This window comes from Vicugna pacos, chromosome 34 (assembly GCF_048564905.1).
Source record: "Vicugna pacos chromosome 34, VicPac4, whole genome shotgun sequence".
Taxonomy (NCBI): Eukaryota; Metazoa; Chordata; class Mammalia; order Artiodactyla; family Camelidae; genus Vicugna; species Vicugna pacos.
The window spans coordinates 10,798,579-10,823,996 of NC_133020.1; the positions used below are offsets into that span (position 1 = coordinate 10,798,579).

General features: G+C 37.4%; 2 protein-coding genes across 3 annotated transcripts in view; one reads left to right on the forward strand and one right to left on the reverse strand.

The window, feature by feature from the left end:
* The window catches only part of PLCZ1 (phospholipase C zeta 1), a 37,614-nt gene extending 15,507 nt beyond the window's left edge, over window positions 1–22,107 (forward strand). The window contains exons 6-14 of one of the 2 annotated variants that reach the window (XR_012066772.1): window positions 2,504–2,648; window positions 4,848–4,997; window positions 7,644–7,880; window positions 9,101–9,248; window positions 13,028–13,144; window positions 14,218–14,390; window positions 17,696–17,828; window positions 20,152–20,353; window positions 21,029–21,119. Coding sequence is in view for 1 of the 2 variants with exons in the window: in XM_072954195.1 (XP_072810296.1) it covers window positions 2,504–2,648; window positions 4,848–4,997; window positions 7,644–7,880; window positions 9,101–9,248; window positions 13,028–13,144; window positions 14,218–14,390; window positions 17,696–17,828; window positions 21,029–21,178; window positions 21,961–22,043 (1,336 nt within the window). In the remaining variant the exon portion in view is untranslated. Of the gene's footprint in view, window positions 1–2,503; window positions 2,649–4,847; window positions 4,998–7,643; window positions 7,881–9,100; window positions 9,249–13,027; window positions 13,145–14,217; window positions 14,391–17,695; window positions 17,829–20,151; window positions 20,354–21,028; window positions 21,179–21,960 lie in introns of those variants that run through there. The other variant, XM_072954195.1, reaches the window with a different exon arrangement.
* Window positions 22,108–24,315: 2,208 nt separating this feature from the next.
* Window positions 24,316–25,418, reverse strand: part of PIK3C2G (phosphatidylinositol-4-phosphate 3-kinase catalytic subunit type 2 gamma) — a 269,311-nt gene continuing 268,208 nt past the window's right edge. Inside the window, exon 33 of the mRNA XM_072954194.1 lies at window positions 24,316–25,304. Coding sequence (XP_072810295.1) covers window positions 25,152–25,304 — 153 coding nt within the window. The 3' untranslated portion in view covers window positions 24,316–25,151. The remainder of the gene's footprint in view (window positions 25,305–25,418) is intronic.

Sequence of the window (25,418 nt, forward strand, 5' to 3'; positions counted from 1 at the left end):
AGCAGGCTGCGCGTGTTACAAATACACACAGGGAAGAGGGATATCAGTTTGTGCATATCTTGGATACCAACCCTTGGGTGGTTGTATAATTTATTCAGTGTATTATTATCATACACTTCCCTTCTAATCCTGTCTGCCGATCTCTTCTCCCCAGTTATTGTCCTGCTGAAGTTTCCTGAATAATTCTGATACTTTGTATAGGAAAAGATGTGACAAAGCCTTTTAAAATCTTACTTAGCTAATTAGAACATCCTAGATTCTAAAGAAATATGGTTAAAATTAATTCCCAGATATCAGGACACAGTGCTATAAGTAAAACCAACACGTAGAGTAAATTGTATAATGTGGCACTTACAGATAATTTTATATGTGTATATGTATTTATATGTCAGATGATTTGCATAGATTAAAGGCAGTCGACGCTGCATCTTTAATTTTGCATTCCACAGTGCATCAGACTGTTAATGCCGGTTTAGTCTTCAGCTTCAGTCTTGCCTGTCAGCTAGGGAAACAGCGGTGAGCAAGATTTTAAAGCTGCTCATTTGTTCATGAGACTAGGCAGATCATAAGCAGGTAAACAGATCGATATTTTCAGGCGACTCATATGGAGAAGATGAACAAGGATAACATGATAGAAAGCAACTGTGGGGTGAAGGGTGTTACTTTAATTGAAGGGTCAGGAGAAGCTTCTTAAGAGGCAAACAGTTGTGGTCTGAGTGATGATAAGGAGGAACTTTCAGATCTGGTGGGAAGGGCATGCTAAGCAGGAGAAATAATAAGTGCTTGGCATGTTCAAATGAGAGAAAGATGGCAAGAGCAGGTGGAAACAAGTAAGTGGAGAATGAAGGGAGGAGAGTTTGAAGAGGTAGGCGGGCTCAGTTTACGAGGGTCTTAGAGACCATGGGGAAGAGAGTGGGTTTATTCCAGTTGCACTGGGAAGCCACTGGAGGGGTTTTCCTTGGATAAGACCACACTTTCACTTAACTTTTTACTGTGGAGGAAAGACTGCTGGTACAAGAGCAGAGCTAGAAGATGCTTTGGGAAGATATTGTAGCCATCCAGGTGGTAATGATTATTTAGATGGTGAATTCGTGGGGCAGCAGTTGAGATACGTGGTTGAATTTGAAATATTTTAAAGAAGCAGAGCCAACAAGGTGATTTACCAGGTGATTTGAAGAGAGGTATGAGAGAGAGGACTGAGGTTTTTGGGCTGATTACACAGGGTACCATGACATTGTGGACAGAGGTGGTGAAGCCTCAGAGAGGAGGACTTTGTATGGTGTGAGGCAAAAGCAAGAGTTCCGTGGATGCCGTGTTCAGTTTGGGATATCAATTACTTATCAAAGGGCTGGGTTGGGTATATGTGTCTGGGATTTAGAGGAAATATCCAAATTGGAAGAATAGAGTTGGAAGTCATCGGCTTATAGGTGATACTCAAAGCTATGTGACTGGATTACTAAGGAAAAACCACAGACAGAAAAGATACCATGTAATCCCATGATTACATCAAAGTTACACATTAATATTGCTTCTCCAATTTAAAGTCTAAGTACGTAAATCCACAGACTCAGGAATATATCATTTAGAATCAGGTAAGGATTGCCCAATTCAAAGCTCTACTTTCGTTTTAGAAATTTCTATTCAAGCCTTATTATTTTAATTTTTTTAAAGAGAGAAAATATACATTTTAAACAGGTTGATTTAGAGAAACAAAGTTACTTTTGATTTCCAAGAGAGCGGTCCACCTATGTGAAAATTAAATTTAAGTTTAATTATATTTCTTCCTCTATTTCTTTACCCACTTGTGGAAGATACACTCAAAATGCAAGTCTTTCTAAATTTCTCTACTTCTGAGACGTAGTATAGTGTAAGGATTGCCTACTAATGTTTAAGCTTCTGGTTCTGATCTTTCCTCCTTTCCCTCCCTTGTTAATTAGGTGACAGATAATAAATTTTTTGTTTGTCAATTTTGCTCATCTTTAAAAGAGGATAACTAAGATTAACTGCACTAAATACTTTAACCCATGAAAAGCCCCTTAAACTTACTTAAGTGGAGAATTTCTTTACTGAAAGAGAAATTTTCATTATTCATTCCCAAATTTTATTATTCATTCATTTCACTCAATGTGAAATAGTGAAATGCAGTGACCACAACACCACCACTGGGGGAGAGACAACTTTCTCTTCACGTGCTTTGGAGTAAAAGGGGTTGGCACGACCCAACACGATCCGCTCAAGTCATTTTTGCTGCGGACGCAACCTCAGAAAATGCAATTAAAATAAGCAATTTGGTAAAAGTTGGCTTGATCTAAGGATAAAATTAAAACTATCTAGAGATATAGCAAGAATCAGTACTATTGAGTTTGTCCTCCGTGAAAAATTTTCTTCCACAAAACAGCAGAGGGTTTTAACTTATTAGTAGGCAGTGAAATCCATGTGGTATATTCTTAAAGGTTAACCCATAATCCATGAATGACAATTTATTTTGTTTAAATTTTGCTAGTGCCCTTGTGAAAGGATGCCGTTGTCTGGAAATCGACTGCTGGGATGGATCACAAAATGAACCTGTTGTGTACCATGGCTATACATTCACCAGCAAGCTTCTATTTAAAACTGTTATCCAAGCGATACAAAAATACGCATTCATAGTATGTGCATATCTTCGTTAAATTATAGTTATTTAAACATAAGATAACTTGTTTGTTTCAATATTCTATAATGCTTGGCCTTCGTTTAGATCAGTGACATTTCAAGTTGGGAGTTATGCTCCATGAGTAAGCAGTGAAACCCATGTAGTGTATCATTAAGGTAGATTTATCAAAGTTAATCTCAGGCAGTAAGGTGCATGTTGTTTCTTGTTTAATTGTGTAATATATATTATATGAGTGTGCATGTACTGTGTCACAATGTAAAATAAATTTCTTACCATGCGTAATGGCCAACAGAGTCTGAGAAATACTGGCCCATGTAATAGTAAGTATTTTACCAATATTCAATAATTTGCTTTGAAGAAACAAATGTCAAAAATGTCTAATCTCAATTTTGGCATTTTTTATGACTATAATGCCAGCTACTTACACAGCAAAGGATGTTTAAAAGTTGACTTTGGATTTCAAAATTGTTACTAAATTTATTACAGTTACAGATTCAAAGATCTAATTATTTCTAGAACCTCTAAATTCAGTGTAGTCCTCCTCTATAAACTGAGCAGGTTTTAACAGTCACTCAAGTTTGAGTAATGTTTGGTCCCATTTACAAGCTTGGCTAATTAAGCACCTTCAGACATTTTAAATTGTTTTTGTAAACTTAGTATATTTGATTCCTTTCTTAAGTACTTCAAGTGTAGTGCATTTGAAGAGATTTAACAAAATCTTATTGAGTACTTAGTGAATATCTAACAAATTAAAATTAAAAATTTGATAAACCTGCAGTTCTCCTAAATAAGTCAATATGTTATCCATAAACATAAACATCACTTAAAAATCAGACATTGAAATAATTGCTCCATTATTTATTAGAAAAAGAGTATAAAATAATAAATATTCACAAGATAGAAATATAAAACATGAAAAATTTCTATCTTAATATAAAACATTGATATATGGCATTGATCCTCTTAAACACCCAATTGCTGATTGTTTCTAAATTTGTATCTCTATCCAAACTTCTCCCTTGAACGCCACACCGATATAGAGCCCTCCCGATTTGGTTATTTCCACTTGCATATTTAATCGGTATGTTTAACTTAACATGTTTAGACTTGAGCTCCGGCTTGTGTTCCTCTTCTTCCCAGTCCTGCTTTCCCTGTGGTTTTCTCTCCTCAGCAAATGGTAACTTTCATGTGCTCCAGCCTAAGTCATTGTTGTTAACTTCAGCCAGTGAAACTGATTTTAACATTTTGGCCTTCAGAATTGTGAATGAATAAATGTCTGTTGTTTCAGGCAGCCAAATTTGTGGTAATTTGTTACAGCAGCCAGAAGAAATTAATATACTCATCCATTAATAAGGCATAATGTTGTATGTGACATAATATGTAACATATGACATACATATCAAAGGTCTATAATAATGCAGCAAACGTGGCAATTCCTTTTCTTGTTTTTAAATTGATAAATCTGTGCCTTGATGATTATATATGGAAACGAAATTATATAAGGAGATCCCCAAATGAATGCTGTTCACTCTTCTGTGACAAATTTCAAAGTTTCAGTGGTGTCTAAGGGCAGAAAATACCTTTGTAGGGTCACCTTTACTTAATAGGTGCTCTTTAGTATTAAAAACTGGAAATATCTTTATCTTTGTTTCTAATTATTAAATAGTGAGTTTTGATTACGGAATCCAAAACGGAAAATGTAGAAAGTGAACATTTTCCCTAACTTATCAGTGTTAAAAGTTATTCTGTCACATTAAAAAATATCTAAAAATATATATGCACTTTAAAAAATAAAAATGCAGAATCTTACTCTTTGGCAGCTTATTTTTCTTCATAAGACTCTATCATAGATGACTTTCTCAGTGGTATGTTTAACTCTACCTCCTTTGCAACAGACCTGTATCATTCCTTTGCATGGGTGTGCCATAATTTATTTAAACAAGTACCTGCTGTTGGTTGCTTTGACTGTTTCGTATGCTTCTAGTGCAAATAGTAATACTTCTCCTTTTTATACAGATTTAATGTTCCCTGTGTTGTCAGACGTAAGAGTATTGTCAGTCTAAAGAGTTCTTAATTATTTTGCAAAGGTACTGAACATTAGAAGTAAAGGTTTAAAATTGATTAAGTGCTTCTACTAATTGCATTGAAGTTATTGAGTCCTGATGAATAACTGTAGTAATGGTTAATTTTTTAGACCTCTGACTACCCAGTGGTGCTCTCTTTAGAAAATCACTGCTCCCCTGCCCAGCAAGAAGTGATGGCGGACAGTTTGCAGTCTGTTTTTGGGGATTCCTTGCTTTCGGATACGCTCGATGATTTTCTAGACAAACTACCTTCACCAGAGGTAACATTTTTTCTGAGGGGCTCAGGTTAAGGAAAAAAGAAAAAGCGTGCCACTGTTTTACTGGCCCATGAAACTGGGCTAGAGATCAAAGAAAAATGCTTAGTTTTGATTATTTATAGAGGTGTATTTTGCAGTGTGTTTCCTAGGAAACATTCCCATGAGCATTTAGGTAAATCTATTTTGATAAGGAGAATACACAGAGATACATGTAAAAACACACATTTTAATTGCGCATCATATCCCATGAGTTCAAAATTTCAAGTCAGTTAATATCAGGCCCCAGGAATTCAGTGTGTTCTACAGGCCAAAGAAAGAGGCAAAGAACTAGGCTGTAAACAGAGCCCCTGCTTAATACCTCAGCTTCTGGGTGACGGGTTTCCCCTTTTTCAATCTGCTCTTTTCAGTGTTCCCATCTCTACTGGCCTCTCTCCATCTTCAGTTGCCCGTACTCAAGTTATTTGGTTTAAAAAACAAAAGCACCCCCACTCTACCCTCAGGACTTCAATTTCCTCCCCAGCTATCTTTTTATTTTACTATCCCCTCTCTCAGTCTACCTCATCAGGCTTCCTCTTCCACCTGCACCAAGTAAGTATCTCGCTGTGGTCCTCAAAAACTTTCCGGTTGGTAAATGCTAATGCATCTATTTCAACCTTCCTCTGACTTGTTACCTTGACAGCATCCAACCCTGTGGGTGTCCCCTTCGTGTCCCTGAAACACTTCCTTCTGTAACCCCATGTTCTTTAGGCATTCCGCACTCCTCTCCGGCCACCTCTTCCTGGTTTCCTCTGCCGCTCCGTTCTCCTCACTCCAAGTTTGATCAGGTGACAAAGGAGCTATTTTCCTTCTTTGAATGATAGCGTGATTTAACATCGATAGTTCAGTTTTGATAAGTCATCATTTTGGTAGCCAGAGCAGTATTTTTGTGATATGTTTCAACGTTCCCTTTATATTTCCCCTTATTTTATTTAGATGAGTGGAAAATTCAAAGCTTAAAGTGTTGTGACCCTGGTGACAAGAAGCATAGGGCTCGTGATGGAATTGATATGGACAAAAATAAATGGAATAAATGAAAAGCGGTGACTCTTTCGCCTCATAAGAATGCTTACAGGCTACATGTGTTCAGTTATGACAGAAAAGAATTTTTTACTTGAAGTAGAGTTGATTTATAATATTGCATTAGTTTCAGGCGTACAGCAAAGTGATTCAGTTTTTATGTAGTTTCCTATCCTATACAATAGATCCTTGCTGCTTATCTGTTTTATTTAGAGTAGTTTGTATATGTTAATCTATACTCCTAATTTATCCCTCCCCCACCCAGAAAAGAAACGTCAAAGAACTTGTGCAAAGTGCAGTAAACACATCATCAACGATTTAATCTGAGTCACGGTCTAATTCAGGAAATGATAATAATTACAGTTTTCTAGGAATAGAATTCCTCTTCCTATTATTTATAAACTTATTTTTTTAACATTCAGGTGTACAATTTTCATTAAAGTTTTTGCTTCCACACGAAAGGAAGGAGAGTCTCTCCAATGAGTAAATGAGGAATTAAAGTCATTTTTTTTCATACTGCACTGAAGCTTCGGTGTACAAAAGACTTGCCTAGAGACTTGTCAAAGAGGCCTAATTCCATCCCACAATTCAAGACTGGTTCTCTAATTTTGAAGTAGATTGCAGGAATCTTCTTTTAACAAGCACCCCAGGTGATGCTTCTGATACATGTGGTCACGGAGCGCACTTTGTTAAGCTCTGTGTTAGAGAGTAATGTAAGGGCTGTGCTGAGGGAGAGAAGGCCCAAGGTGGTGGAGCAGTTTGAGTGGGTGCCTGGGGGTGACAAAAGACAGCCAAAGCTTCAGAAGAAAAGAACTTTACTTCGTAGTCCAGATCCCAGCAGCACTGTATACAACACAGCAGGCATTTAATAAGTATATTTGTTAAATTAATGAATACTTGAAAAGGGCAGGAATACGTAAGTGAGAAAAAAGAACCAGAAGGCTTTGGGTTTAGAATGAATGACCTGGAGGGCGAATTTGGCCACGTGCTCCTGATTTTGATGGGCAGGTAACACTAACTTGATTATGCTTGTGTGCAATACAGTTGAAATGTGAAGATTCATGAATCTTTACCTTAAATTTAGTCTTTACTAGATGCCAAATACTATAACATTTTTATATTTACGTTATATTAAAATATAACATTTAAGTAAATGTAAACATACACATTTTTACATACCTGATCTCACTGAAAACTTTTTAATGTTGGATAAGAGAGTGATGGCCTGTAGCATTCCCTGCCAGAAGTTGTACCATTCTGACTTCTGTCACATTGCAAATATATATATATATATATAAATATTCATGTATTTCACATTTTTGAATAGTAGTAACTTATGAGATATAAAAGAAAGAAAGCTACAAAAAGTCCCAACCATTACAAGCTTATTATTTTTGATGAATTTTGGTCAATACCATAGTATCACTGATTTCTATGAGGGTGTTTTTAGGAATATGGAAAAAGATGGAGCTCTTCCAAATCTTATTACCGTGGGCAAATTGAAAAATGCTGAAAGACTTTTTGATGACAATGACAAATGCAAACTTACCTGTACATGTGTAATTGTATCTCTCTTTCCAATTGTTTCTGTAGGCATTAAAATTCAAAATATTAGTTAGAAACAAGAAAATAGGGACCTTAAGGGAAACCCATGAAAGAAAAGGCTGTGACAAGCATGGTCAGGTAGAGGAATGCGAGGAAGAGGAGACAGAGCAAGAGGAGGAAAACGAAGCCAAAGGACCAGAACCTATGGATGTGTCGCAAGACAGTTCAGTAAAGGACACAGAGTCAAAGCGGGTCGTTGGAATACCACTCTTCAGGAAAAAGAGGGTGAGATGATGCTTTGTGAATCTCATACAAGTGATTGAAAAGTTGCCTTACTTTCTTATGAGCTGAGAACTTTAAAACTCTAGTCTATGATTTAAAATTTGTTTGGAAACACTTAGCCGTGGAAAAGAAGTTTTAGAAGTTGTTATCTCTTTTCCTGTGTTAGCTGTTTGATAAAAATTTTTTTCTCTGTAGTCAACAAATATATTGTGTTCTTAATGTAGTAAACATGGTGCAGTGTACAAAAGATAAGGTCTCTGTGCTCAAGGCGATTCTGCTGTCAGAGAGGAGAAAATCACTGTATGATCTAGTCTTTTAAGTGTGTATGCAAGTCAGCGTGACAAATGAAGGTAAATAAGGTTGCAAGTGATACAAAACTAACTCTGCTGGTTTAAAAAAATATTAAAAATTAAATTGGTCAAGAGAAATGAAAAGTTCAGGGAAACCAATTGTAATTTCAGGAATGACTTGGTAAAGTGTATCAAGCAAAGTCCACAGAACTTTCTTTCTTTCTCCAGTTTTGGCCCCACTTTCCCTGTGTTGGTGCAAGCCCAGCTTTACATGCTTTCAGATTCAAATCCAGTAGTAGGCCTGTCTGTCTTTCAGCTGACAAAGCACATCCTTTCTGTGCACTGGCTATGCTCCAGGCGTATGCACGTCCCTGAACCAGTTACTGTTGCTCGGGGAACGCAGAGCTCTGATTAGCCAGACCCAGTCCACGTTATCGATCCTTAAGCACATGGATTGAGCATGCGTGAGAAATGTTTTTTCACAAAAAACACTTTGGAAGGGGCCAGTAGAAGCGTAGAGGATATAGATGCTGGGATGTAAAGAAAGCAAAAATATACTGTACAAAAGAAGTTATTCCAGGTCATATTGGAAATACACTTTCTCATGACTAAAGTTCCTAAATTTGTATAATTCATGAGACTAAACTAAGACCTTTGGGATAAAGGAAATAAATAGAAATTATTGTCATCCTTAATGATTACTACATTAATTGGGATTTTAGGGTTAGATTGTCTCATGTAAGCATTAAATACTATCATCATGGAACATACTCACATTGACCCAACCCATATAGTTTCTGGGGAGATAATCTTATGAAAAAACTAAAATCATTGACTTGAAAGCACATTTTCTTTATTGGAAAAATAATTTTTCAAATGATTAGTGCAAAAACCTGAAATTACTCCTTTTTTTTTTTTTTTTACATCACAAAGGTAAAAATAGCTATGGCCCTCTCTGATCTTGTTATTTATACTAAAGCTGAGAAGTTCAGAAGCTTTGACCATTCAAGACTGTACCAACAGTTTAATGAAAGTAATTCTATTGGGGAGACACAAGCCCGAAAACTTTCAAAGTTGAGAGGTAAATTCTTATGATTCAAACAGATGATGTGTTTAAATAAGTTCTATTCACCAAAAAAGTGTCAAAATTGGTCAATGATGTTTGCAAAAACTATGTTCTGATACAATTTCAACATATTTAACATAACTTAAAAGGGGCTGTATATCTCAGGTCACATTAAGTTTTATTTCACAGAACTCAACCATTGACTTAATTCTTTAAGTCATGAAATTTTGATTGAGACTATTCAGTATAGACACTTTGGTGGGTGGGGCTGGGATGAATGCTTTATGTAAGGAGAGTGGTGAGTGACAAGGCTGCAGAGGTAGGCAAAGCCAATTACAGGGAACTTGAACTTTGTCCTGGAATCAGAGATGAACAGGAGAAGGTTGAACTCTCAGGGTGGGCATGAGCCTCTGTGTGTTTCTGAAAGGTGCCTCTGTTAGCATCAGGGTGACACTGCCTGCAGGGAGGAGATGATAAAGGCTTATGGTGATGACAGTGAAGCCAGGATGAACTTCGTGGACTCAGTGGGCATGTGAGAGGTAGAGTTAAATAGACCTGAAGGCTGTATCTCCAAAGTGAAGAGGAGGGGGAAAAAATGGCACCCAGGCCAGACTGCCAGGTGGCTGTGCACCTGCAGAGGTACCATTTGTCTCTGAGCCTTCTTTTCACTGTCTCCTGATTCCAAATCTGAGGTGGGTTATTCTGCTTGGTGGAGCCCAAGCTGCAGCAAGGCCTGGGAAAGAGAATGAGAAGCAGAGCATGTCTTCTTCTGAGACTTCCATGTCAGGCAACATCAACTCTAAAAGGGATGGTCTGTTGGGAAGGGAAGATTTTTCCCTTCACCCATCTTGAGTTCTTGTGGCTGCACTAATAATAAAATTGACACAAGACATATTAACAGGAGAAAAAGAAACAAATTTTAATTATGCGCACAAAGGTCTTGTAGAAATGGGACCAAAGAAGTGGCCAAAGCAGGCAGCTTTTATACTTTTTAGACAGAAACAGTACATTTGTGAGAAATTGACACGACAGAGAATCTTAGGTTTTGGGTGCTCAATTAGTGAGGAATCTAAACAGAGTTTGGAGTCACAAGGTTAGTTTATCCAGGCCTCTTGGCCCTGAATTGTGTCTTTGGTGATAAGGGGGTCCTTCTACCTCCAGACACAGGGAGTGCACCTTGCACATGAGTGTCTTATTTCCTGCTTTCAGACAGACAGAAAGGATGGTTAAAGTGTCCCTCTTGCATTGGCTGTTTTTTAAGTAACTTTAATTTAAAATATCAATATGCCATTGAAGCACATTTTAGGGGCAGCCTACCCTGGGCCCAAACAGTTAATTAACTTAATAATCAGAGTCAGGGTGACGCTCCAAATCCTTTTTAAAAATTGCAATTGACAGTCTTATGTGGAAACACCATGGCAAAAAAATTAGCACCTGCAACGGACTTGAGAAAAGCTGCTGGCTGTTGGGAAACACAGATTCTGATATATTTGTTGGCTAACCTCATTGGGCTGGCCACCGGTACCCAAGGCTTTAGCTCATCTCAGAATGCCTATTAGAAAGATTGTGGATATTTTAGGGCTTTTTGGTTTTTGTTTTAAACTGAGGATAGTGGCCAAAAATCAACTCAGTAGGTCTAGATGACAGTTAAAACAGAATAGAGTAGAATGGAATGGAATACAATAAAGTGAAATGGACTAGAAAAAAGAATAGAGAAAAGTGTATTGTGTGCAGTAAGAATAAGTATTGTTGTTTTATGAAACAACCATGTATGTGCAGTGCTGGGTTATGATATAAAATATATATTTTTTACTGTGAAATATTGTCAACAGAGTTTGAATTTGAATGACCTAGTTTACCAGCCTCCATCCACTATTGGATGGATTTTGTTGTTGTTCATGGGAACAGGACTTCTGGGCACAGCAAAAATGGCTGTAATTCTCTCACTGTCCTCATGTGCAACACTTGCTGAAAATTTGAAAAGGGACTGAGTAGTTCTGAATCGTCATAAAACAGCGTCACCATTTCTTTGCAAAGAGTATAGAACATTTTTCTTGTACCAAAAGTCACTAGTAAATAATGTTAGAGCAAATATGTACTGTAAGGATGCCCATCATTATTAAAAACATAGTGAACATCATTAAGTTCATAGTAGGGAAAAATCAGAAACAGAAGTTTTCCTTTGTGTGAGTACTTCTCAGTCACTTAGAAATAATGTGGTAGGTGAATAGTATTGAAATGGAATGATTTTCATGTTATTTCAGTAAGTGAGAAAATGCAAGTTTATAAAAGGGAATAAAGAATATGATTTAATTAAAAATAAGTATATACATATGACAAAAGAATGGAAAGATATATGCCAAGAGTGTATATCAGTGGCTATTAATTGAGTGATGAGATTATATGTTGATATATGTTTTATTTTTTTCTTATTTGATTTTCTCATTTACCTGAAATGAACGTGAATGATATTTGTAAAAATAGCATGTTTAATTTCTAAAGGTCAACCTCAGAAATAACAATATCCTGTTATGTTAAGGGTCCTTAGCGATCTTTTGTGTTTGTCACTTGGTAGTTGGATAAATAAAGCCCCCAGAAGAGTAGGTGTTTTACCAAAAGGTAGACGTCTAGTTTAGGACTGGATAAGGGATCATGACACTTGTACACACAAAGTGCATTTATGAGTAGCTTCGAAATGAACTTTTTCTCAAGGAAAGTATAACTTCTAAAAACGAGTGCTAATGAAGTTGACAGTAACTGTAATTTTTTACTTCACAGTGCCTCCTAAAGAACAGCATGCAGGATGAGGGTGGCAATGATGCTGTTCCAGTCTGACTAGTAAACATAGTGGACGATAGGCAATGATCATTTCTTCCGTGACTGGTTGCCATATTGGCAGGAATAGTTGTGGGAACAGAATCTGCTTAGTGAAAGAATAAAAACCCTGGAGAAACACAAAGTCTGTGTTCAAAAATTTGAGGGATGTCCTGTGGTAAATGGTGTAAATTAGTTTTGAATCTTAAGTGAATTAAATAGAATGAATAGAAACATGTATAATATAGAAACATAAAGAATATATATAGAAATTGAAATAGGATACTCTGTGTGTGTGTGTGTGTGTGTGTGTGTGTGTGTGTGTGTGTGTGTACTGCAAGTGTAGACCTTATCGCAATAGGGATAACATTTGAAATAATCAGAAGTATTGGCAGGTAGCAAATTCTCTTTGAATGCAGGGATGCAAACAAAAGTTGCATGAATTTTGGGGAAAGATACTGTGGTGGTTAGGGCTGGGAGCTGAACTGGATAACTTTAAGGTCCTTTTCAGACCTGAGAATCTGTTAAATGATAAATGGCATCATATAGTTTTATATGACTTACATGCGATTTTGTCCTAATGTGAAAATCAAAGTAAAAAAAAGACAAAGAGGGAAAGATAATTTGGCTTTAATAAAATGGAAACATTTTATTTTGGAATTTTATATATATTTTCATGTCAAGGTGAAACCAGGATGTGAAAAAATATACTGTCTAATTGTTTCTTTCCCCAAGTGAATAATTAGTATACATAAAACTGTATAATAATAAATATTATTAACTTTTTTATAGCAATGAATTACACTTTCAAACAAAGGCGTGGATTTATCTTGATTTCCATGAATTGCAAATATTTTTGCCAAGACAACACACACTAAAATTACTGAAACTACTGTAGAATTTTATAATATATATAATAATATATAAACCTAGTAGTTTACTTGCAATCTTTCACAATGTTGTAATAATCTATTTTTTAGCCAATGAATTTATTCTTCACACCAAGAAGTTCATTACCAGAGTATATCCCAAAGCAACAAGAGCAGACTCTTCTAATTTTAATCCTCAAGAATTTTGGAATATAGGATGTCAAATGGGTATGTTGTATTGAGCTTTTTGCAAAAATAATATAAAATAAATTCATTTGTGAATTAGTGAAAGATTCACGAAAAGAGCTTCCTATGAAGAATTTTTGGTGCTAAGTGTTTTGGGGTCAAGCAATGATGAATCATTGGCTTCAAGAGTTGAAGTTATTCCTGAATGGGTTGGAAAGGGTAAGTCTGGGTGAGGTTGGAAGCATAGAGGTTAAATTCGTGAAGAGTTCGCATGGGAAGTGTAGGAAGGGAAAAAGGAAACCACAGATGGACGTAAGAGGACGGTGAAGATCTGCTACTGGGCCCCTCCAAGTCACAAAGCCTTTTGTGCTTTAATTGCTTCCGCATTCACAGAAGTGGAAAGCGAGTAAGATGGGATAGCTTTGTTACTTGTCCCTACCAGGCTCTCCCTGTTCCAAATTAGTCAAAAGGCACTAACCTGTTAGGAAATGTCAGGTGTTAACCCTTCTGCTACTGAATTGTGGCAAGGCTCATAGGGTTTTGGAGAGGGGAAGAGCGGGGTCAGGATGCTAGGGGGTGGTGGTGGGGTCAGGACGGTAGGGGTGGTGGGGAGTGGATGGTGGTACCACATACAGTAGTAGCTACTTACCAGCCTATATGGAGTTATTTATTTTTAACAACAGCTATTTTTCAGCCTGTTTCTTACTTTCTCTCAAGTGGTAACTATACCTCTTTAGACCTGAAAGCTCATGGTAGCAGCTAGTGTCTTCCCTTCCAGCGTTTAATGTACTGATTTTCTTTATTCCCATGTTTTCTGGATGCTGACATATACATTGCTATTCTATAATCTACGTCGTGTGACATTTTAATTTCTTAACTCCAAGCTATAAAATAATTTACAGATTAAATTTTGAAATTCACCTTCATAATGTTCATACAGACACTGCAGAAGAAAATGTTTAAAAATCGTGATGCGTTAGTTGGCGAAAGATGCTTGCTCTTAAAATGTTTGAAGACATATAATCCATGATTAGGTTTCAGTAAATTATTTAACTGTGTTTCTTGGTATACCCTCTGTTCCCTGACAATGTCAAAATGCTTTTTTTCCCTCACAGTGGCATTGAATTTCCAGACCCCTGGTCTGCCTATGGATCTCCAAAATGGGAAATTTTTGGATAATGGTAATTCTGGATATATTTTGAAACCGCACTTCTTAAGAGACACTAACTCAGAGTTTAATCCAAATAAAGCAGTGTATGACAGAAATCCAATTACACTTACAATAAGGGTAAGATAAATAACTTTTTCTTTTACCCTTTTTGATTATTATTTAAGCTAGATAGTATAAATTCATATTTTGAGTTTCATTGATTTTCTTTAATGCCTTTTAAGTTTCTCTTGATCTCTTCGGGTACTATAGGAGGGTGGTATTCCAGCAACCTTTCATATCTGACAAATGTCTTTCTGTTGCCTTTTTGTATGAATGAAAAAATTCAAAAAGTTGCCTTGTTCTGGTTGTTCTCGGCTAGAGGAACCAGGTCTAGTTGTTCTAGAGAGAAGACGGGCTGAATCAGCCACCCTCTAAGATCCCTTCCTACTCCACACAAATCTCCTTGCTACATTTCTGGTGCTCTCCTCTCTCCTTTTTTAACCTACCTCCCAAGTGGTTCTTTCTCGCTTTCATCTGTGGGTTCCTCTTTCCCTCCCTGCCCCTAAAATATGTGTGTGGCTTAAGGCTTTTTCTTCATCCTCATCTCAGTCTAAATATTCTCCCCGTATTCTTTCACATGCACTCATGGCTTCAACCACGAACCATGCTCAAGTCTTTGATCCGCCCTCATTTTTAGACTACAAAGGCATACTTTTAATAGCCTACTTAACATCCCTACCTATTTAATCACTGCTGGGTCAGACTTAAAATATGAAAGTCTGAGCATCCCTTTCTAGGCAAATCCACTTCTATTTTATTTAAATTTCAATGAATGGAGTTGAATTCATTGAGTCGATTAACTCAGGCTAGAAAATTGGGAGCTGTTCTTCCCTTCCGCATCTCCTTCACTTTCCATCTCTAAATTCTATTGATCCTACTCCTAAGTGTCTTCCTTATCCATTCTCTTGGTCTGATGTCATTTGCTGCTCCACTTTTTTTTTTAGGAATGTGTTCCCTGTTATCACCTCTATTCCTTTGGCTTCCTTCCTTCCTTTCGGGTCACTGTCCCAGTCATCCTGATCCATCTTCCATAGATCAACCAGAGAGATTCTGCGGCACTGCTCATCTTACTGTGTGGACCTAGTATTTGTCTCTTGATTGCTTTCTTAGTCTGGCCCTGCCCTACTTCTCTAACCCCATGTCTCACCACTTCCAGCCCTTCAACCCATTCTGAAACCACGTGGAAGAGGTTTTTGTTTGTTTGTTTGTTTGTTTTGGTCCTCAATGGCGCCTCCGTGTACTGCATATGCTGCTTCCTTTGACTGGACTGCTCTTCGTTCCTTCATCTGCTGATTGCGTTCGGACTCATTTTTCAAAACTTTGAGTCACTTCTCTTTGGAAGCTTTTTCCTCTGCTAAGTTGCGCTTCTTTTTTAGTTTTCTTCTGTTTTTGCAAAGCACCCTACACATGCGTACATTATGGCACTTAGCACACTGTATTATAATTCCTTATTGTTGTACTTATCTTCCCCCCTCTCTTGTCTGAGGGTCCTTTAAGGATAAGGACTGTGTTTTGTTCAACCTTTATCCCCAGTGACTGACACAAAGTATATGCTCAATACACGTAGGTTAATTGAACGAATGATCTGTTTTTCAAGTTGAGAATACTGAAGAGAATCTGTGTGCTCTTTTGTTAAGAAAGTGAAGATGGAAGATAGCTAGTATGCAGAGATGTTTACAAATGCCACCTGTTTGTATTCTGAGAGGTCTCAGGCAGGGACATAAGTCACGTGGTGTGAAAGAGGCAGGGTTAATGAGTTTTCTCAGGAAGCTGCTGCCATAGCCACGTGGGTCTTTCCCACTTGCTCTTATTATTCTAGGGAGCTTTGTGATTACGTTGTGACTTGTGCAAATTGTGGAGGGCATGACTTGGAAATCAAAAGACCCAGTCTTGCCATTAGCTTTCTTATGTCCTTGATGAAGACATTCAGCATTTCCGGTTTACTCTTTGTCGTCTGTAACTGGAGAGCTTTGTATTAGATCAGCTATTTTCAAGCTTAGAAAAACTACGGAACCATTTTCTAAATTCAAAATCTCATGCAGAAGACCTATAGATGAAAGCAGAGCTGTCTGACCACTAAGGGTTCTCTGTTTGACGTCTATCCTCTGCAGGGACCCCTAGAAGGGCTTTGTGAATCAGAGTGTACAAATTGCTTGGACAGTAAATCTCTAAATTCTATTTCAGTGCTCATATTTATTATTATTATTATTATTATTATTATTATTATTATTATTTAGTTAGAAATGGGTTTTTTTTGGCATGAGGTGCACCAAAGCTTAACCTTCTCCATGTTGATGAGGGTCTGTTACCTGCAGAGCTGATGTTCAGCTGTTAGGCCCTGGTATCAGGGTGCTAGCTGTTTACGCTCAGTGTTCTAATTATGCTGACTGATCGGTGTCCATTCCATACTGGTTGTTACATATGTGCACAGTCACTCTGGTTTCTAGCTAACGCCATCGTGAGCGGATGTAGGAAAGTAAAAATCATACATGGGCACTTCTTGTTTTCTTTTCTCTACCTTCCTTCCTTCCCTTCTTTTTTCTAAACTTATTTATTTGTGTCTCTTTATTATAATCTTCAGAAATTGAAATTGTGTCTCAATTTTTACATTAGTACATTTTGCAAATTGTACACTTCAAATACTGTTTTTTTCATTCGGACTTCCATTCCTTAAAGCAAAGCAAATCTTTGCTTCAACAATTCGCTTGACTAATAATAGGCTAAATAAAACTATTATTAATTACTTTGTGAAGTACTCTTCTGATATCCAGTCCCTAATATACATATGAAATAATTGATTTTGTCAAACTCAGGTTACTTTCCATAATATAGACAGTAATGGATAAGGTAAAATTTCATTATAAATTATCCAAACGTATTTTACTGTAAGAAAATGCTGTTATAGGAAATTATGTGCTGCTTTTTCTTACATTTCAGAAGTAATAGTCATAGTTTCCAATTTTTTGCTGTATGTATACAATATGAATTTGAATATAGTTCATGTTATCACAATGACTCAGCCTGAATTATAGTAGAAGGGGATTATAACAGTGCTTTTAAGCAATGGTTTTTAACAGTCATAATAAATACTTCTAAAATAAAAGTATTTGTTGGACTATACATCTTGGACAAAGTGGATTCTACTATAAAAACATATTGGTAATATGGAATAATTTAGACATCTTCCTGGTATTCATCTATTGATACTTCAGGATAAGAGAGTTAAAATTTAAAATTTGCTTTATTTTCCACCTTCAGTTGTTTTTGTGGGAATTGACTTAGAGTCTATCATGTTTTCTGGAAAAAACATACTTTATTTTGAAAGTAAGAAGTGATGTGGTTTGATATTCTGCTAAATTCTTGAATGCAATTATTTTGTCCAGCTCATCAGTGGTATCCAGTTACCTCCCAGTTCTCATTCATCATCTAACAAAGCTGACACATTAGTGATCATAGAAATTTTTGGTGTTCCAAATGATCAGATGAAACAGCAGACTCGTGTAATTAAAAAAAATGGTGAGCTCCTAATATATTTCATTGAACTTCTATTAGACTTCTTGTTGGAAAGCTTAAAATTATATATTGATAGAGTTTTAGTATATATTTATTATTCATAAGGCAAAGGCTTAGCATTAAATTCGAGATGCCCAAAGTGTTATATGAAGCAAAAATAATTCAATAATGATTTAATGTGTTGGTTAGATATATTTTAAGATTACAGATACAAAAATGTACCTGGCCTGGAAAATTAGGCCTTTTTTTTTTTCATTTTTACTTCCTCTTTATATTTTCCCATTTGGCTGAATTAAGAGAGACATTTTGATGGCTGAAAAATCTACCTAGTTTCTAGCCTCTGTGTAAAATACAGAATTTGTGATTTTTTCTAAAAATACGTATTTTTACTTCACTGCTTGAATTATTTTAGATCAAAGGTCTATGGCTTGTGACTCAAGCTAAGAATGCCATAGAAACCTACTCATACAGTATTTGGATTCATAATCCAGTCATTTTTGCCAGAAGGGCAATGTAGGAATGGAAGAAATGACTTTGGTAAGACTTTCAGTGTTCTAGCATCCCGTGATAATAGTTCGTGTAATACAGTACTGACATTGTTATTTCTTCCCTGAGGTTGAAATCATTAAGGAAATTAGGAAAATATAGATTCTTGGGGTTGACTCTTAGTTGGGATCACCTGGGAAGAGACCTTGGAACTGATCCTTTGATCAGTAGTGGACTTCATTTCAGAGTCTGGAAGTCTGCTCCAGGCTAAACGGCACTGACAGAGGAGCAGGAGCAGTTTATTAGTCTTTTTCTTCTTTGGTGATAATCCCCCCAAATGTCCACCGTTTACCTCCTCCCAACCCCCCAAATATTCCTCCAGCACGGCCCCTAGTGCAGAAAGCCGTGAAAGAAGTTTCGGGAAGTTTTTGTTATTTCATCAGATGATATCCATGGGAAGGGATATTAGTGATGACTTACTGCCTTATATGGCACCCCTTAGAGTTGAAATGGCACAGTCAAGAAATGGTAACTGCTAATATCAAGAAGCTAATAGTAATCTATCTCTTGAGCTCTCCATCCCCCTTCCTCACATCTTCATGGAAAAATGCACAGAACATTAATTTATTCCGTGCACCACTGTAATACTATGACTGTAGCTCCCCTGAGAAATTTGATTACATCCTTGGGTTTTATGAGACTATCCTTGCAGAAATTCACTTTGGTTCATTAAACATTACTAAGCCCTTTATGTTGAAAGCCTGGTGCTAGGTATCCAGAAACTTAGATTCTTTGTTTATTAAATGCATTCTTATGTATGTCCAAACTAATTATGTTGTAGATAGTTTACAGTTCAGTAGGGAATGTGAGATATAAGTAAAACTATTATAAAAAAGAGTCATTAGTGCTTTAAAGAAAACATAAAGAATTGTATGGAAGGCAAATTTAGAAATGGTTCTTGGAGAATGAGTAGAATTTTTTTATGAAGCTTGGAGATAAGGGGATTTAAGTCAAAAGGAATAACACAAATGCTAAAACCTGGAGAAGATAAAATTCAAACACGTTGGAGGAAAGTAAAGATGTTGAAGATGGGTGGACTACAGGGTCTTAAGAAAGATTAGGGTGAAATAATGGGGGAGAGTCATGGAAAATCATGAAAGTAAAGTGATGATAAGATATTAGAAAGTTTCTTTTCTCTAGAAAATAAATTAAAACTTCTAAGTGTATATAACACTAACAGAGTTGAGCATGAGGGAGATGGTGTCTGCAGACTAGATAGGAAGATGTGTGTGAGAGGAAATGAGAAATACAGAAGAGTCGGGATATGACCTCGGGGTTAGAGGATGTAAAAGTCAGGTCATAAAGAAGGGCTGTGGCATCAGAAAAGGAAAGGAGGACGTATGGAAGGAAGGCCAGCAGGAACTGGAAGTGCAGACAGCAGGACAAGAGAGTTACTTAGACAGCTTACCTCCTGGCTAGTGGTCGTGTCATGAAAGACACAAGAGTCTGGGCAGAGAACAGCCACATTTGGATACGGCGTGGACGTGATCCTTCAGTTTTGATCATGCCAAGGAAAACTGTATTTCTAATGATCAAATTTGGTATCCTGGTTTACTTTTTCTTTTTTTCACTTTGACAAGTCAAAGGACTTTCTCATATGATTTTGTGTGTATGTGTGTATGTGTGTGTATGAAAGAGAAAGTGTGTGTTTATAGTGAAGTAGGGTTGCAGGAGAAAGAAGAAATTAGGATAAGAATTTTGTGCAGACATTTTGCAGTGTCTAAAAAGAATTGACTTTTAAACCTGCCCGTGTACTGCACTGAGTTATTTCTCTTCTTAGGGCAACGTAATAACGGTCATTATTCCAGCACGAGATGATTGGTTTACTATTTTCATGGGCATCGACTGCATCCCAGACTACCATCTAGTAAATGTGCACTTGTGGCCACAGATACACCATAGAAAACATAGATGTGGTATAATTGTCACAAATTCTTCAATATTTCTTCAAACATAGCTCAAAGGACAAACCTATTGACACAGTAGGTGTAGCATTTCCTTTGTCCATGAAAAACAATACGTATTATCTTTTTCTGAACCTCTGAGTCTTTACTGAGTGGAGTGTATATTTGACCTGGATGTGAATTTCCTGATTTTTTAAATTATGCTTAAATTTTATCTGATTTGGGTCACATCATGACACAATTTAGATTTCTTGTTTGGAAAGAAAGTGATGGGGACGATCTATTTTGCTAGAGACACAAATTACTCATCAACACAGCAGTCATACTGCACAACAATTAAACATTTCTGCTCTGTAACCAGACTCCATTTGTTTGAATTCCTACCCCACCACTTAATGGCTATGTACGTGAAACCCTCTGGAGTTTATGGAACATCTTTGAGGCTCAGTTTTCTCATCTGTAAATGTGGATAGGAGTAACTGTGATAAGGTTGTTGTGAAGATTAAATGAGATTATCTACTTCAAGTTTTTAGAATACTGCCCAGCAATTGTAAACACCCAGTAAATACTGTTATTGTAATTATTTTTCCTTTCTTATTGGGTACATAAAAAATTTAAGTGCTCTAAAACACAAGCTTTCATTATTACTATTAAAGTGTTAAAAATAAAAACTTTGGAGAACAGACATCCTGCATTGTCCCCTAGGGACAGTGTTTATGATCGTTGATTCTGTCTATTCCTTTTATATTTCAGCGTTTAGTCCAAGATGGAATGAAACATTCACATTCATTATTCAGGTGCCAGAATTGGCAATGATACGTTTTGTTGTCGAAAATCAAAGTTTATTAGCGGGAAATGAATTTCTTGGGCAATATACTTTGCCAGTTCTATGCATGAGCAAAGGTAATATTCCTGAAAGTAAGGTGATTGTGCTAATATTTATATAGAAATTGGGTTTACCAGAGATACGCTTTGATATACCAAATAGCTCTCTCCGTGATAGTCAGAGGCGAAGAAAATTTTATGCATTGACACCTATTTTCTCTCAGGGGAATTACAGAAGGCGTTCTGAAATAGAAGGTGGGGGTGGGGTGGATTGCCAGGAAGACAAATTAGACAGACTTGGCCTGAATGAGAATTTCTTCACGTGGATCGCAGCTCTTTAGTTTCTGTTGAGAGTAGTCACAGCTACCCTGGAGCAATGACGGGCGGGAACCCCACAGAAGGGAGCCGTAGTGACTCCTTCTCCGGCCTGAGGAGACACTGGGAGCCCAAGACTATTGTCTCTTGACTCTCTCCAGGGCCGCCTCTACACTGCAGTCGCCTTGCCGGGGTGGTTTCCCGTGTGCTCCCAGGGACCTTGTCCCAGTGTGTTTACTTTTCTAGCACCATCTGAGACGTCCCCAGGGAACAGTCTTTCTCAAGCAGAAGGGTGGTGGCTAATTTTGGAGACACTGGGCTTTGAGGGAGGGGAAGCGTGAGCGGTGCGGTGTTAGGTAGTAGGAAGCCAGAATAGAAGCTTCTCATGTTTTATTTTGGGGGAAAATTAATATCCATGATGGTCTATAACGATCTAGGCCTTTATGTGTGCGTGGTAAAGTTACATTATCTCTCAGTGGCACTCTTGGGGCCACTGCTGATTGAGCTGTTTTTATTGTTCTAATTAGGTGTGATTCCCTTTGCAGGTTACCGTCGTGTTCCTCTGTTTTCCAAAACGGGTGAGAGTCTTGAGCCTGCGTCCCTGTTTGTTTACATTTGGTACATCTGATAGCAGTTCTTGTAGTGCCTGACATCCTGTTAGCTACACATCGCAATAAAACAGCCAAAATGAGTGTCCGTATCCTTTTCCTTCTTTTCTGATGTAAACTAAAACAATTATTTACAAAAATGGAAATATTGAGCAAATGCGCTTTTTAACTTTTAACATTTTTAATTGGTAGAATTTACAAGCTTTAAAAATATGTCTGATTGTATAAGATATGTTGCCAAATATTGGGCAGTAGAAATGCAATGCGAAATCTTAGTATTTCAACTTCTAGACACCCATTCCTGCACGTTGGGAAGGAATTAGATTCCCAGGTGCTTCGTGCCTTTTTAAATCCTGGAGAGTAATCAGCCCCCACACTCTCAGACTGGTTCTCAGATGCACGGGATTGGGTACCCTGTAATTACACAGACACTTTTATGAGTGCATTTGCATTCACGCTGTGATTTGCATTCACACTGTGTATCTATCAGACTCCCTATCTGTAAAAGAGATCTGCCATGTGGACTTACATGCTTGAATCTCTGAATGAATCTGCAGCGTTTCCGAACCTGTACCAAATGTACACTGAAGACTGTCTCTTGGTCAGAGACGAGGTTCCTGTGCTATTTCGTATGCTGGGCGGCTCACCATCAGCAGGACTTCACTTGACTAAACATCACAGGTAGAAGACTATGGTTCAGTATTACCTGTTCTTCAAAAAACCCAGGCATGTAAACAGTCATTCTACCCCTTTGTTGCATAGTAGCAAGGTGAAAGTAGGGGGCCCTCATAGGTGTTTGTTGAAATTAAATCTGAATTTATAACTCAAATAAGAAAATTAACTATTATCTGAGATGTTTACTAATGTATTATCTCTTGATGGCCAGAAAAATACAAAAAAACCCATCTACCATGTTTTACTAGTACTGTATCATCAGAACCAAATATTTAAAAGAAAAATGCCACTAGGAATTCCGATATCAAGCCCGTAAGTAGCAAGATGTCCCGGAGGACTCCGTGCATGATCATCCGGTGCCTCCCTCATGGGCTCTCGAGATTCAAGATCAGGGTACAATCTTCCCTGGAGGGACGCCTCCACTTTGCCAGGTTACAGATGGATCTTATTTAAATCATTTACTATTCATCCTCATAACAGGTGGGATGTTCAGCCCATTAACCCAAGGCTTTATTCGTCTCTAAACTCCTAGATCCTTTTGAAGATCTGAAACTCCATGAGATTGGAAGACTTTGATCAGGCGAGTTTCGCAAAAGTGTTCATTAATTCTGCAGCAGGAAAAACTTTGATTTCTCATTTACACCCACAAGTTCTGAAATAAGGAAGAAAATAAGGATGTGTTTCCTTGTCTCGCTTTTCTTCAGGCGCCACTCAAACTCCATTCATTCATTCTGGAGACCAAATCTTTCACTTTTTAAGATTCCACACTACATCAGAAATCCAGCTTTGAAAGGAAACATTCAATTGTTTTCTTTCCTGTCCAACAATCTTGCAATGTTTTAAAACATCTTTGGTTCCACTGTTACGTGCATTATTTATGTTCCCCTTTACACGTAACTGTCACTATTATTATTATCATTTTCTCACAAGAACCTTTGATACTACCAATGGAAACTGCACAGCCAGGGGATGTGCTCACACTAGAGAAGGTTGGAAATGGCGTGAGAAGCCAGCTTTGACTCGAGCTTTCTAAGCCCAAATCAACAGTAGGTCCTTTTCCAGCACCTTTTCACGGAGACACTCCATGGTTCTTCATTTGTGCCTCTCCCTCACTGCGATGAAGAATCAACTGTGTGTGTTTCTGGTGGTCTTCGGCTGAAGGGCATTCACATGAACCTGGACTCTTCCCTTTGTAACACTCACTACCTTGGAGGGATCAGTGTGGCAGGAAAGTTTCGTTACGTTGTTAATTTTGACCTTTTCTCTTTTTTCCTGCTTCTGGTTGTTCAGGAAAGATAGGAAAAGATGAAGATAGGAAAGATGAAGAGCACGCTCTCTGCATGCAGACTTACCCTGCCTTGTTTGGGAGATGGTGGCCACGGGGGGCCCCTGATGCTGGCTGCTGAGAAGTGAGGTTGCTCCATTTTGAAAGAAGTGCGGGGAAGCTCCTTGGGGCAGGGGGAGGGTATGGTGCTTTCGAGGGATGCAGACACGTGCACCCCAGATCGTGCCTCCAGGGGTTCCATTCAAAACCTTTATGCAGAGCTCAGGGCTTATTTGGGAGCCAAGGTGGCAAGAAGCTCATGTTGTGGATTAGGATAGAAAACATGGAATCGCTTACTTTTAGTGAACATTTTATTGAGAGAATTTATGGACTGGATTCCATTTTTCAGGAGTTATTAAAATTCCGTATTTTTTGGTAGTGCATAAACATTTGTTGAATGATACATCTTTCAAAGTAACAACCCTCTGGAAATACTTGTACCAGCAAAGTATTCTTATGACGTATTCTGGGTTCTAAGGCCATACCTCCGTGACAATGCCTCTGGCTGGGTGAGATCCAGTGACCATGAATTGACTGGTGGTGAAGAGGGGGAAAAACTACAAAGAAGTTTCTCTCAAAAATTGGATTTCAGAATTTCAGGCATTTATGTTTGGTTTTTCTGATAGAAAAATAATGCAGCATTCTCTTGTAGCTTACTAACCTTCAATAATAAGCTTATAAGTGGATATGTAGGTACATATATTTAACTCAAATTTTAAAAACTTGTTACAGATTTACTTAGGTCTTGCAGTAACTGATGAGATTTACTTATTTGCTTGTCTTTTTTTGGAAAATACATGAAAAGCATTGCATAACTGCAGGCACACAATTAAAATGTGAATGCATGTAAGATTTAAAAGACGTTAAAATTAAACGTCCTTTTAAAATTTTATGTACTGAATTTTACACAGTCAATTGGAGAAATTGATTTCTAAGAAATCAGTGAAACTAAGAAAACCATGAAGCACAGCCAGAGAGTAAATAACTATAAAAGACTGATTCTGATTTCTCTTTGTGTGTTTAGTACACCACGTTATCTTTGGTAACAAAAATGTCCTGATCTATTGTGACAGAGAGGCCCCAAGGTGAAAAAATACAAGTAGTTAAATGCATATGTCCATAGCAATGGTCAAATCATACTGTTTCCTAGTGGATACCATTTTTCTTCATTGAGTGGGACACTAGAGAGTTGGATATTAATTGCTCCTACAAATGTGGTTTTGCTCTTCACGATAAGCATTAAGACATGTTCTTGGAGCTCTGTGACTTCATCATATACAACCTGAAAAGGGAGAGAAAATGAAAATATGTATCAGATATGCTTAAATGTATCTTAACACTATTGCTTTTAATGAAAATATTTGCATGCTAATATCTGGCACCCTGGAATGGATAG